Consider the following 14,126-nt stretch of genomic DNA (forward strand, 5'->3'; position numbering starts at 1 on the left):
TATCCACATTAGTTATCTAACATTATCATGTTGGCTATCCATAGCAACTTGCTAAGTATTTACATATTACATTTTCAATGCTAATACCATTTTACAACACTAGCAAGTTGCCTAGTTATTCAAACCTTGCTAAAAGTGAGGCTAAAGTCATGTTGCATGCTAAAATTACCTAAAATGTCTACGTTAGCATGCTGGGTAAAATAAATATTTCCTAATGAAATCAGGAAAATAAAAAAAAATTGAGTAACAAAAAATTTATTTGTTAAAAAATTTATTTGTGTTAAAATATAACTGGGTTTCTCTTATTTCTAGGATACTAAGAAAGTTGAGTCAGACAAAAAAAAAATCTACCAAACACAAACTTCCTTAGTTCACTTATAAGGGATTTTGATTGTCAGCTCACTAATTTAGACTGCTTGAGTAACCAGACTTAGTTGATAAGTAATGTTACTTTATTACACAGTAAAACCTGTGTATGTGTATTTTGGTCATTGCAGCTACCGGTGTGTTGGTCCATGTTGAACACCTATAAAGACAAGCAGATGTCTAAAGCAGTGAAGTCTTTCAGAGGAGATGTTTAATAAATGCAGCTCATTTTGACACCTCTCTCAATAATCAGAGAAGTGGGAAAGTTTGGAAGGAAGTTCCAAGGGGAATCAAAATGGCAGCCCGCTCACAGTCGAGTCCCTGTCCCACCATCCTCTCCAAGAAGGCCAAAACCAAAGGCGCACAAAATCTCCAGAATCAAGAAGGTGAATCTCAAGAAACCTCAGCTCCATTTTTCATCCGCAAGCTCCGTAAGGCTGCAGTGGGAACAGGTTGTGATATCCGTCTCAGGGTGTCGGTGTCAGGACATCCTAAACCTTCAATGACATGGTACCACAACGATGAGCTGATCTCCCCCTCAGAAGCTCAGGATTCAGGAGGACTGTGGATCCGGGACTGCCACACCAACGATGCTGGCATGTACACCTGTGTGGCATCCAATGACCTGGGAGAGGCAAGCTGTAGTGCAGTGTTGGCTGTTATGGACCTAGGTGAAGGTAAACACTTTTTATTCTTAAGTAACAAATATTCCATAAAGATCTTTTTTTGAAAATAATCTGAAATAATTTGAAAGCAGACCTGGGTAAAGCAAAAGATAATTTAAGAGTGGATTTTAAGCTTCAACATATTCAAACATTTTCGGTAAATGGTTCTGATTAGATGTTTGTTGTTCCTTCCCTTTACCTGCACAGCTGTAACTCTTTGGCCACTAACTATATTTTTGATTTCTATATACAGCAAATAGATTCCATGATAGCTGCCTGATTCTTTCAAACACTTCAAAACTTGGAGTCTGCAGCTGGTTTAGTGTTTCTGTAAATCAACACTTGCTCTTTGGTGGGTACTTTACCGGAAAACTTTAGACATTTCAGGTCAGATTCAATATGCCAATTTTTGCATCAGATGAAAACAAACTCAAGATAGCAGGTTGGTAGTTTAAAATTTCACATGTAAAACATAAACTCAAAGTTTTCAGTGGATTAGAAAATTATTCATGCACCTCCAGGGTGGATGAAGAGCAAAGTCTAATGCTAAGAGTTTGGCAGATTTGCCATTGTGTGCATAATATGCAGTCATGATATCATTTTGGATTGTTAGCCACTTACAGATATTTGCTCATTTGAAAATGAGGAAAAGTCAAGTTCCATGTTTTTTTGGAGGGTTTTTGTCTTAATTTGGTTGTGCCTCTGAAACTGGGTCTTATTTTGATGCTGATCATGCAATGATATTCCTATTTCTGGCAATATTCAAAATTTTAATTAAAACTTCATCGACGACACTGATGTACTTTAGGAACCTATATTTAATGAAGGATAATCTGGTATTTATTTTATAAAGACATACCGTTGACCGCCGCCTATTTATGGTCAAGTTTTTGCAGATTTGTTTGTGGAACATAACTGTAAATTATTTGTGTAAATTGTATTTATTCACAGATGCTGCTTGGGGAGCTCAGATACGGAGGTGGAATGCTATTTGACACAGTTGCTTTTTGCAGAGCAGCCAATCCAGAAATGCCATTTATTTTCTTTGCCACTGATTGGCTATACCCTCTTTAGTGGAGATATTATCTTCTGTGGTAGTGCCAAGATAGTTTCCACTGTGTGTATTAATGCATACTCAGGTGTCGTTGATGATTGATATTAGCGTTCTTAGAGGGCATCTCAAATATATGTGGATTTTACCTATTTGTCGATGGCTGTGGTTGTTGACCAGAATAAATAACGGAAGACTACTGTAAATGTTAGAGGCTTTAAATGATCGAAATTAAAAAAAAAAAAAAAAAAAAATGTCAAATTGTTTCATGATTTGTGGAACATGTTGATAAATCCCAAATATTATTATAATATAAATATTACATAAATTAATATTGCAAAAACAGCTAATGAAAAAAGTCTTAAATTTTTTTAAAGATTTCAGTCTGGAAAAGTGACAGTACACAAATAGTTATGAAGAAGGGATGATCTGGAACCTCACTGACTCACAGCCTCTTTGCATCATCATTTAGAGATCTATGTGTTAAACATTGATCTAGTTTCCTATGAGATCATGTTTTTATTGGACACACTGAGGAAGCCATATCATCTGTGGCTCTGCCAGTAAGAGCTGACACACACGGTCCAACTGGTCTACCACTCAACACCTCCACCTCTTTCGCTCTCATTTGACTCATTTGGATTTGGTACTAATAATCACCCCTTACATTCTGTCTTTAGTTGCCATTTTTAAGTACAGTACAGTATTTACACTCTTTTTTCTTTTGCATTTTGTCAAACAACAACTCCAAAGTATTTTATCGTAGAGACTTCAATAAGAGTCAAAATGCTCAAAGTATTTTGAGCATTTTGACAATCACAGATTGACAGACTGTGGCAATCTTTGTCACAGATTGTCAATTAGGTTTATGCCTGGACTTTGACTAGGCCATTTTATGAGATTTTCTTTCAGAAATACTGTATATGATGCACATTCCATCTTCTCATTAACTCAAACCAGCTTCCTTATGCTGAAGAAAATCATCTCCACAGCATGAGCCTGCCACCACCATGTTTATCTATGTGGATAAAATGGAGCGTTTGCCAATAAAAGTGTGTTTTGCTACATTGTGTTTGTCTGTCAAATGAAATCCTAATTTAATATAACTTAAATCTGAGTTCGATTCTCTCAAAGGCAGTTTATTATATCTGTCCATTTTCATTTGTTGCTCTGAGCATTTTGGACTAAACTCTGTCTTTTAATTTAACAGTTGGGGGACAGCTAAATCAATTTCCAAGAGTTTAGCTGTTTTCCTATCATTCCAACCCCTGCCTGCCTCGTCTCCTCCCTCTTCTCCTTCTGCCTGTGGTTATTTATAGCCTGGTATGTGCAGTGGCAGCTCCCGACGCTTGTGCTGTGGTGATATGTGTGGCCGCTGCCGTCCCCCGCTTCTCCGATGGCATGGAGGGACATAATTATAGCGCCGTCGCCGTCACACTCCGTCACGATCAGCGTGATGAAAAAGAGACCGTGATGTTTGTTAGTGCATCTGCTGGGCTCGGGTTTGAACGGCCGAGCTTCGCTCACCGAGTCAGACCAATCAGAAGCCAGACAACTGTTTGATGAAGTTGCGAGTTGTCTCCAGGGTTTTAATCTTAGGTTACATTTTATCTTACGATTGCTGTTGGAAAAACTGGCCTGTGAGATTTGGGAAGTTTCTGTATTCTTGTTTAAAAATCATGGTTTGAAAAATGAATCCAATCATTCCTAAAAGACCTGCTGACTTAGTTTGAGGATGGATGAGAGCTCATCTGCAGTCTGGAAATGTCTGGGTGCTATTTTTCAGATATTTAGACTTTCTTCCATTGCTCTTAACCTTTCTCTTTCTGTCCTGATCTTTATTTTTCACCCTCAAGTCCTTTCTTCATTATTTAATTCCCTTCCTATTTCTTCGTGTCCTTCAATCCTCAAGCCATTCATGCTCTTCCTTCTGTTCTTGTAACTTCCTTGAGTTCTTCTTACTGTCTTCACTTTCATCCTTCAGTAGGAGAGAATCTTCCTTGATTCTCTCCTACTGCCTTCTCTCCTATTCTCTCCTTTTCTTCCTTGATTCTCTCCTACTGCCTTCTCTTGCGTCAAAGCAAACTTTGCTTTTGTGAATATGGGAGAATATTGAAAGTAAAAATGAAAAATACTTATACATTACATATTTTTAGAGAATTGCAAGTAAATGTAATTGAAACAATTTGGAATTGACAAAAGAAAGCTGAGAATGGGACTGGGTACATGTGATATTAGTTTACGCTGTCTTAACTACAGCAGTGTTAGAATCCCGACCATGCTTTTGCCTTTTCACTCACCATTGGATTTGAACTTGAGTCTTAAATCTATTTTCTGTCCATTTCAAAATAAGATGTGTGAATTCTTGAAGGGTGCAGAGAGGGCTTGTTTCTGATGTGTACAAGTCAGTAGGTTTCAGTGTATCAACTTTTTATTCTAGTAGCCATCTCTGACAGCGGCCTGAGGAAAGTTCCCGCTCTCCTCACATTTAGCTGTAGATGTTTGAGGGGTTTATTGGCTGTGCAATCCATAGTATCTCAAGGAGATCAAGAACTGTCCGCTAACTGGGATCAGGACTTTTAATTTCTTCATTTTCAGCCAGTCTTTTGTGGATTTACTGGTATCATCTGGTTCACGGTCATGTTGAACGGTCCAGTTCTGCTTCAGCTTTTACTTTCTCGTATGAAACGGAAGATTGATGTGTCACCACACATTCTACTGTGAATCCTCAAGATCACATAGTAATCTCTTTTTGTTAGTCTACTTGATTGGTTGCTGTCCAATCATTTGAGATGTGAAGAATGTGCCACTTGTAATTAAACCATGACTCTTCCAGCTCTATGCTTCACAGTTGGCTTGAGGCTTATGAATATCTAAGCTATATACTGAATTATCACTCATGTGTTTCTCAATGTATCAAGACACCTCTTCATTTTAGAACATTGTTTTTTTTTGTTTTTTTTATATTAAAAATCTAGAAAATTAACATGCTCCCCAATAAAACAATTTAATTTTATGAAAACCTTGTTGCTGCAGTAACTCTTTTAGTAGAACAAATATGATCCCAATTATTTTTGGTTAATATAGAAATCTAAGAAAATAGAATATTTTATTTTAGGATTACTCATTTGCTCTGTAAGCAGTCACAGTTAGAAAACAAAATAAGAAAAAGTGGCCCATCTTTACTCTAATTGTATAGTTTTAATTAAATAGTAATTTTGATCATCAAACAGATGGTGTTCATTTACATTTCATTTATTTTTCAGACAGAACTATTGTGAATATTAGTTTTAATTCAACCACTTATCACAGATTTGTTCATGAACTGCTCTAAGGGTTCTGTGGCACTCTTAATTTCTCTCAGCTTTCAGCTAAGGATGACAGCAAACGGTTGGTGGGTCTAATCTGTGTGTGGGTGGGGGTGTGCAGAGGAAGAGTTCAGCTGGAGGGGTTGTACTACGTCAGACCTGAAAAAGACCGCTAACGCTGGCTGTGAGAGATGGGACTTCAGGTGAGGGCAAGAAAGGAAGTCATGGAGGACAGCTTAAAGGAAAAAAGGCTTTGAAGTGATTTTTAAAGGAAGTCACCAACTTATGTGGAAGTAACCACATAATGGTTATATTGGCAAGAAGGAGACAGAAGGTTTTGTCCTGTATGAGAAAAAGATGAGTCATGTTGCGGAAGGAGCTGCTAGATGCACGGAAGTCTTTGAGGATCGCTAGTGAAGGCTTGAGTGGGCCAAGAAACAAGAAACAGAGAGGTGAGTGGGATAGCAGTCAGTTATTACCTCAGCGTTTTGGTTACTGGATACTATTTCAAAATCTATTTACTTGTGAACTTTTGGAGCAATGGAAACAACTTGGAAATTCAGTCTTGATATATTGTCCAAATTTTATTCAGGAAACACTATTTGTAGCTAGCAACAGCAGCACTTGAATGTGAATGTAAGTATCTCCCTTCAATTATAGTTATATGAAATTAAAAGTTTAAAGTTATTAGAATTTTCTTGTCAAAAAACATTTATTTTATGGAATCTTTCTTAGGATGCTAGAAATTATTACCGCTCTTTTTATTTGCTACCAGCCTTGCTTACGCAGACCTTGGATTCTGACACACTGGCATAGAAATGACCAATAGATGATTTTACATTCTGCACACATTAAAGCAAAGTGGATTAAAGGCTACAACATCCCTAATAAGATTCTCAGTTGAGGCGAGGCAGCTGAGGCAACATCTGAAGCAAACGGTGTGTTTGTGTTGTGTTCTGGCATCATACAGCCATCCACAGGAATCCTGGGGGATTGGATCAGGATTAGGTGGTAGCATCAGGTTGCACTGTTGCTGTCAACAGCGGCCTCTGTCATTCTGAGGTTCAAAGCTAGCTTTCACTTTACATTTAGCTGAAGAACAGCGTTGGATTTTCAGTGGTTTGATAGATACACAAAAAGGGTCAGCTTGATTAAAGGCAACAAATATACTTTTGGATAATTTACCTTTTTTTGAATATAAAAAGACTGCATCAATTAGTTACTTATTTACCCCAAACTCCGCCAAACCAGCAGCAGCAATGAGCAGACACCCAGTCAAATGGCACAACTGTTGAGCTCATATGAGTGGTTGTTATCACAAAAAAGAGTGGGAGGTTCTTAAAGAGACAGAAGCCCAATTTTAAGGCTTCAGACACAGTTGATGCAAAGTCAAATTTCTCTTACGTCATGTTTGATACATTCAACATTATTCATAACTGAAGGTAACATAGTTACTTTATTGTGTTATAAAATGAGGCTATGTGCCTGGAAAATACATAAAAGCTCCCCTTTAATGAATCAGTTATTAAACGAGATTTAATTAAGCTATTAACATTCTATGCAGATACAGTAGAGCCCAGCTTTAAGCTTAGAGAGCATAGATATTCAAAAGAAAGCAGAAAAAGCTGAAATACTTTGCAATTTTCCTTAGCGCTGATTGACTGGAAATAAGGAAAACCGTGGATGCTAGTTTCTGTGGTAGAGCTAAGACTCTTATATTTAGATATATTTAGTGTTTGAACTAAAAAACTACGTAGTCATGAAAGTGTTTAGAGGGAGTTCAAGGTATTCAGCTCTTCACCTGATCCCTCAACTCTCGACTGCACTGTAAACCTGTTATTATTCAAGTTATAAAAACATTTCTGGTAACACTGTATTTGAAGGTGTGTGCATAAGACTGACATGACACTGTCATAAACCTGACATAACACCTGCCATGAACATGAAGGAGTCTTCATGAATGTTTATGACATTCAGGAAATAATGACACTTTTAATGCAAAGTTGACTCTTAATTGACTTTTAGTGCAACTTTGCATTCAAAGTGCAAAGGCAAAAGTGACATAGCAGCATGTTCATGACAGCTGTTATGTCATGTTTATGACAGTGTAATGCCAGTCTTATGCACACCCCTTCAAATAAAGTGTTACCACATCACTCAGTTGTGACTCACAGATTAATTAAAAAGGAGAGTTTTGCATTTTTTCTTTCTGTTATATATTAAAAAGTTGTTAGAACATGATTTATGTCACTCTGCATGATTGGTGAATAAAGGAAAACACTATCAAAGCCAAAGCCATCTTGAATTTACAACACCTGCTTCCATCAGACCAATCATATTTCTGCTCAGAGGTGGTGATGTAACAGCAACAGAATGTGTTTTGTGTTGCAGAGATTATGGCAGGCCTGCTGCTGATAAAGCTGCGTGCCTGGAAAGCATCCATCACAGTTGCTTCTCACAAAGCAACCCCTGTCACTAAATCAATGACTTTCCGTGAAGTCTATGCCGTCCTTGTTGTTTTAAGCAAATGAAAGTGTAGCACACTGGTAACCGCACCTGTCCAGACCGCTTCCAGGCACCTTTCGTCTCACGGCTGGTTCTGCCTCCAAACAGCAGGCTTAGGGCTCTGACATCTAAGTGCTGCTCTTAGATTCAGGGAATAATAAATGACATGCACCACAGAAATCAAATTATTTTCTCTTAATGGCTGCCATTCCATGATATCATGTCAGAAACTAGTTAAAACTGGCTTGTTGTGCCTCAGAATCTGCCCTTTGCCGGCACATTAGTCTTTTATTGGCCAATGCCTGTGTTATGATGGGCTTATTGATTCGGGGGCGTTGGAACTGCTACTTGGGGGTGTATCCCATATCACGCATAAAGCATTGGTATTGATCGCTTGACTTTCTGCTAGAGTGAGTGGCTCTGGCTGGTGATGGATGGTGGAGGGTTGAGGTGAGCAGGAGGAGGTTGGTTAAAATAACATTTGGAGACTGCAGTTCGCTCCATCTGCAGGAGGATTCGGTGAATCCTTTAAATAAAAATCTGTTTCCAGGGAAAAGAAACAGACAGGATGGAATTAATGACTGGAGCTAACATGCAGGTCGGCAGAACGGCTCTTGATTCACGGTGGGAGTAAATCTCACATTGATTCTGTATTTACACGACTATAAACAGAAACAGAAATCACTTGATCACGGTGGAAAACAACTTTGTTCAGCAAAGTGAAGTCAGCGGTGAATGGTGGAGGTTCTGAGTCGATAAACTGAGGGAGTCGTACGATCTGAGTTGATAAACGGAGAATACGGTGGGGTAATGACCATTTACATATGCTGCTCTTATTACAAAAGCCAAAGTTTTAGAGAAAGCGTGTGTAATAAAAAAGGCTTAAGTCGTCAGTTTTGTTCTTGCTAGGCAGTTGCCCAGGGCATCATTAGAAAGGGGCTGCAGAAGTGCCAGATAAAGTAAGTGTGAAGGTCACAACATTTTTGAATTATATACAGTCATGTCAAAAAAATTACTTAGGACACCTCATTAAATATTCAGTTTTACATTAAATAAAGTTCATACACAGATGGGTTCTGTTTCTATGGATCAGAATTTGTATACTTAAGTAATACAAATTCAGCTTGTTTTCCTCATTAACATCAAGCTGTCAACAACAATTTGTTTTCCACTTAAGAAAAAAGTTTGCACACCCTTCCCTTCTAATACTTAGAATTGTCTCCCCCACCTCTGTAGACTTTGATTAGCATCCTGCAGCCTGCTTTCAGGGTGAACACAAACCTCATGGATTTCATTGCCACTTTGTTTGATATACAACACAAAGTGATTCATAGTTGTGCCTCACTTTGAAACCGGACCATGTTTTTTCTTTTGGTGTCTTACTGTGTAGCACATCTAGAGGTGCTGAATACCAAGCTTTATGTCATCCTAAAGATTCTCAGTTGGATTTAGGACTTTGCCATTCAAACACTTCTATTACATTACTGCTATTGCTATTTTTTCATTTCGTTCAAATAAATCTATGAATAATACTCCTTTGGTATTATTCTGCCATCGCCTTGTCTCATTGTGGGGATTGTGAGTCCAGGATGATTCACAGTACTTGTTTTCCTCCATATTGATTTGAGATTAACCCTATGTTCTGTTTTTCATAACAATTAACCAGGAGTTTGGGATGGAATCTGCTTGTAATAATTGCTTGCTCCTGCAGCTGCCACAGACCATGATCTTATCACTAGTTAAAACTAAACAGAGAGGAAACAGTAGATACTTATTTAATGACTTCTGCTTTTTGCTAAACAATAAACCCAGAGGAGAAGAGGATTTTGGAGGGAATTGGTGAAGCTGTTTCTTTTGAATCTGTGATTGCTCATATGTAGAGGGGATCTGTTTATCCCTCTTGATTCTCTGGTAATTCCCTTTTCCCATTTCTGCTCTTTATACCCATCATTCCGTCCTGCCATCTCACAAAAACACATCCCCATGCTCCCTTGATTCCCAGTGTTCTGTATCTCTCCTCTCTTCCTCCTCACATTTTCCCTCTTTCGTCAATGCAATCAAGAGAAGACCCACGCACACACTAGGCTCTGATTTCCACCTCCCTCCACGCCTCCCCTTTCCCCCACTCCGTCTTGTTTTAAGTGTGCTCTCGAACGAGGCAGAGCAGGCAGAATGTGGGGGTCGATGGAGAAAGCAGCCCCCTACGTCACAGAGAGACGCTCCTCACAGATAAACACTCGGACACAAAGACACCAGCATCTCTGCTCTCACCGCCGTTCTCCCTGCCTCGCCTCCAGATCGGAGCAGAAACACACCGCGCACAAACACACAGCCGCATCCTCCTTTATTTCATAACCCCCCTCCTCAAATCTTGATCTCAGTCGTTGCTGACCCTGATACCACACCCTACAGCTTCTTATTTTCTTATCATTTCTGAGGGAAGGTTGTTTTTGTGAACTGGAGCCACAGGTAATCTGATTTTGCTTGAAACGAGGCGCCACTTGAAGATGAAAAAGATCTGGTCCAAGAAAAGATTTCAGGTGAGTTTGCTTAAATTTTTTTTGAGCAATATCAATAAACCAATGTTATGTTTTATAGATATTTTTTGCATATTTCTTAAAAGACATGCCACACCCTTTTTCCTTATATATGTGCTTTAAATCGAAAAGAGATTAAAGTAAATATGAAATGAAAGACTGATTTTCGGAAAAAGTTCTGGGCATAAATGTAGACAGTTCTGAAGAGAAAAGGAAAAGCACAGGCATTGAAACAGTGAATAAATGTTGTGATCAGAAAAATCTCAGTTTAGGAACTGAAATTCAAGGTGAAGGTAGTTAACCCCCCTGCGCCGTCCCCTTCAAAAGAACAGTCTGTCTCCATGGTCTTAATTCCAAATTTCCTGCTTCTATTTTCCAATATGAAAATATAAGAAGTCCTCAGATATTTCTGTTACAATAATAACTAATTCATTTGCTCAGGTTTCACAAATTTGGGGCAGATGAAAAAGTGTGTCAGTAGGCTACGCTCTGTGGAGACATGGGAACCAGGCCAGCGATGCACAAGGATGAAGTGAGCAAAAGTGGTGGATCAGGCTGCTGCTGAAGCTCACTTTGCTTCTTTATGAAGACTAAATGTGCTTTCTTGCTCTTATACCACTTAACAGAATCTGGATTGATCCCCTACAATCCAAATCCAAATGTTACGAAATCCGAGGCTGAGTTTTGCTGATATGATCCCTTTGGGAACATAACAAAAAGGAACTGTGACAAAGACAGAAATTTATAGGAGGATGTGTCAAACAGCAGTTAATCAAATTACTTGAAATGACTCAAAAGCAGCAACCATTGGGATTGGAGTGGGGGGCAGATAAGTGCGAAGTGAGTCATTTCACTTCTGCTACTTTTGCTTTCTGTCCGCTGAAAAGCAGTGAGTCATTCCGAGGAGCTCTCTGTGGAGCTGATTGACAGCCTGGCCAGAAAGGAATCTTTTCAGCTGCTTTATCAGCATGGCTGCTCTTTAAAAAACAGATACAGATACAGCCTGGAGGAATGGGTACGCATCTGCTTTATAGGGCTCATCTGATCTTTTTACAGTCACATGTCAAATATTGTCATTGCAAATGGTTAGAATTTGAAGCTGCTAATCCCACAGAGCTTGGACAAAGTATACAAAAAAATTGCAAAAGAATTGTACCAGTAAGACCACATACATGAAAATAAATACATGGTGGTGTACCTCTGTGATCAGATTCATCCTTTCCTGTTGTTGCAGCTCCTAGGGTTTAAATTAAGTCAAATAAATGGTATAAAATAAAAAGCACTGTGTTGAAAGAAATTATGATTAATAGTGACATTTTGGTAACATTTGGCATTGGAAACAGTTTTTTTTTTCAACTTGGTGCATAACCATACTATTTTGAGTAAGCTCAGAATCCAAGTATTTAATTATCCCAAATATTCTTTCACACATCTCTATCTGTGTTTTTGAGAATCTGCAATCAGTGTTGAGTAATCTAGTCCAGGTGTGCCGTGTCTGTTTATTGAAGCTTATTAATGCTAGCTAATTCTGGTGATCCTGGCACCAAAAACACATTGAAAATGCTTCCCTCTTCTCTTCACCTAAAAATACTATAAAGCCTTCACAAGTTTCTAAATGTGTTCAGAGTAGAATTCTGAAATTGTGAACACATGATGATCAAATGCAGTCCAGAGACTTTAAAGACTATTATGTCCTTTAAATAAATGCTTAGAAAAGCTACAAAGCAGATGTCAATTTCAGTGTCATTTGTGGCTAACAGCTAGCCACTTGCGTTACTTTAACTGCTTTACAATGTATTTGTCGCCTGTCACAGTTTTGTTTTTCTGTCAAATGTAAAAAACTATGTTACCAGACAAAACAATTTAAAAGTGACGGATTCTGTAACAAACAGTTTGTTACAGAATCCGCCAGCTAATCAGACTAGACTTCTCTTTTTTTTTGTTAATTTTGTCAACACAACAGAACAAGAACTACTTCTTTTGTTCCTTTAAAGTAAGAGTTACAAACAAAGACAAAACACAGTGTTAATGTTAAATTACTAATTTTCATATTTTGGGCTTATAGTGCTAGCTTACTTGTAAGCTATAATGCTAGCTTATTCTTGTAAGCTATAGTGCTTTCTTACTGACCAGTAAGAAAGCACTATAGCTTTCTTACAAGAGTAAGCTGTAAGCACTAAGTGAGACTTACAGTCTATAACTTAGAATATTGTAAGTTATAGTGCTCACTTACTCTTGTAAGCTATAATGCTAGCTTACCTGTAAGTGCAAACATCTTATAGCTGAAAGTGAGGAGTGGGGGAAATTTTCCTCAGACAAATGTCAAAAATGACATATAGCTATATAAAAATAGAAATAACTGAATATTTCATTGTTTCCTCTTTTTATCCCACTACTGTAAACGGGACCATATTTTGTTCTAAGTAATTTGCTGAATAATACATTGTGGTTTTGTGTGTTGTTTCAGAGAACTGGGCATTCCACTCGGACATTTGGCAGATTCACCCATGGTGTGTTGTCAGTATGAGCTTATTCTCAGCACCTACAGTTTCTTTTTTTTTTCTTGTTTATTTTTCTTTTGTTCTGTTGGAAAACTGCTGTAGCCTTTTGTTCTTCTCGGTTTATCCTTCATCAGCATGTGTTTCCACTGATATTTACTCCAGCAATTATTATTTGGTATATTAAACTTGTTATTGCCTAAGTTTATTTGTATGTTTTGCTGTTTAACTGCACACAAGTGGGTTTTGTTATTGTACATCCACCCCCACAAAGTGGTATTTTTGTATCGCACTGCTGCCTCTTTGCAAAAGCACAATCTTCAAGTGGAAAACATCTATCCCTTCTGATTTGTACCATAATATTTGGCAATGTTTGTGCAACTGATGACTCAAACCAAAAGCAGATATTTTAACTCTAAATCTCATTTAGAATCCAATCCAAGCTTTACACTTTCCTTGTATATTCAATGTCGGCATAGTTTCCCCGCTCTCTCTGCAATGTGTTTAACTTCATAATTTTCAGACGGGTGGATCTACATACCCAGAGCCACAAAAGGCACACTCTCTAATGGTGATTATTCTTTTCTTGAAGTCATGCAAGAAAAGATTTTGACTTGATGCGATTTTGACTTGATGCGAGGCGCAATGAGGTGCAACCCATTTTGTGGTTGTTGTCCTCCTCCTCTCCCGCAGACTCTCTAACCAGTAAACATATCTGTCAGCCACCCAGCAGTTTGGCTGGTGATTTTTAGACTCTAATGGGTACGAAGAGGATTGGTCGTGTGGGTGAGAGAGATGCTGGTTTCCATAGTAACGGTGCTCTCCCGTCTGCCCTCTCTTGCTGCCACTATGGAAGCGAAGTTTTCCGCTCCTGCCGAAAGCAAAGCTATGGTAAACCTTACTGCCTCTATATGTCTGCTGCTGCACACCCCCTCCTCATCCATCCATCCATCCATCCATCCATCCATCCATCCATCCATCCATCCATCCATCCATCCATCCAGTTATATAGACCTCTCTTTCTGCCTTTTCTGAATTCATACATTTTTATTTTTTTACTGTAGGCACGGGCTGGTTTGAGCAAAAACAGAATAATTTTGCAGGCTTATGGTCTTAAAACAAGCCTTCTAGTTAAAAGTTAAAACAGTACCGAAATGTAGCTAAAATATTGCCAGTAACAGTTATCATTGTTGCCC

At 38.4% G+C, this 14,126-nt stretch overlaps 1 protein-coding gene and 1 long non-coding RNA gene across 7 annotated transcripts in view; both read left to right on the plus strand.

Moving 5' to 3' along the window:
* The window catches only part of LOC107838084 (uncharacterized), a 178,378-nt gene that overhangs the window by 6,617 nt on the left and 157,635 nt on the right, over nt 1-14,126 (plus strand). The window lies entirely within an intron of this gene.
* Nucleotides 1-14,126, plus strand: part of spega (striated muscle enriched protein kinase a) — a 50,369-nt gene that overhangs the window by 1,184 nt on the left and 35,059 nt on the right. For 2 of the 6 annotated variants that reach the window (XM_016679404.1, XM_016679405.1), the window contains exon 2: nt 498-1,043. In XM_016679404.1, the coding sequence (XP_016534890.1) occupies nt 662-1,043 (382 nt within the window). In that variant the 5' untranslated portion in view covers nt 498-661. Of the gene's footprint in view, nt 1-497; nt 1,044-5,626; nt 5,843-9,993; nt 10,436-12,899; nt 12,943-13,652; nt 13,822-14,126 lie in introns of those variants that run through there. The other 4 variants (XM_016679406.1, XM_007567590.2, XM_016679408.1 and 1 more) reach the window with 4 other exon arrangements.

This window comes from Poecilia formosa, unplaced genomic scaffold (assembly GCF_000485575.1).
Source record: "Poecilia formosa unplaced genomic scaffold, Poecilia_formosa-5.1.2 Scaffold210, whole genome shotgun sequence".
Taxonomy (NCBI): domain Eukaryota; kingdom Metazoa; phylum Chordata; class Actinopteri; order Cyprinodontiformes; family Poeciliidae; genus Poecilia; species Poecilia formosa.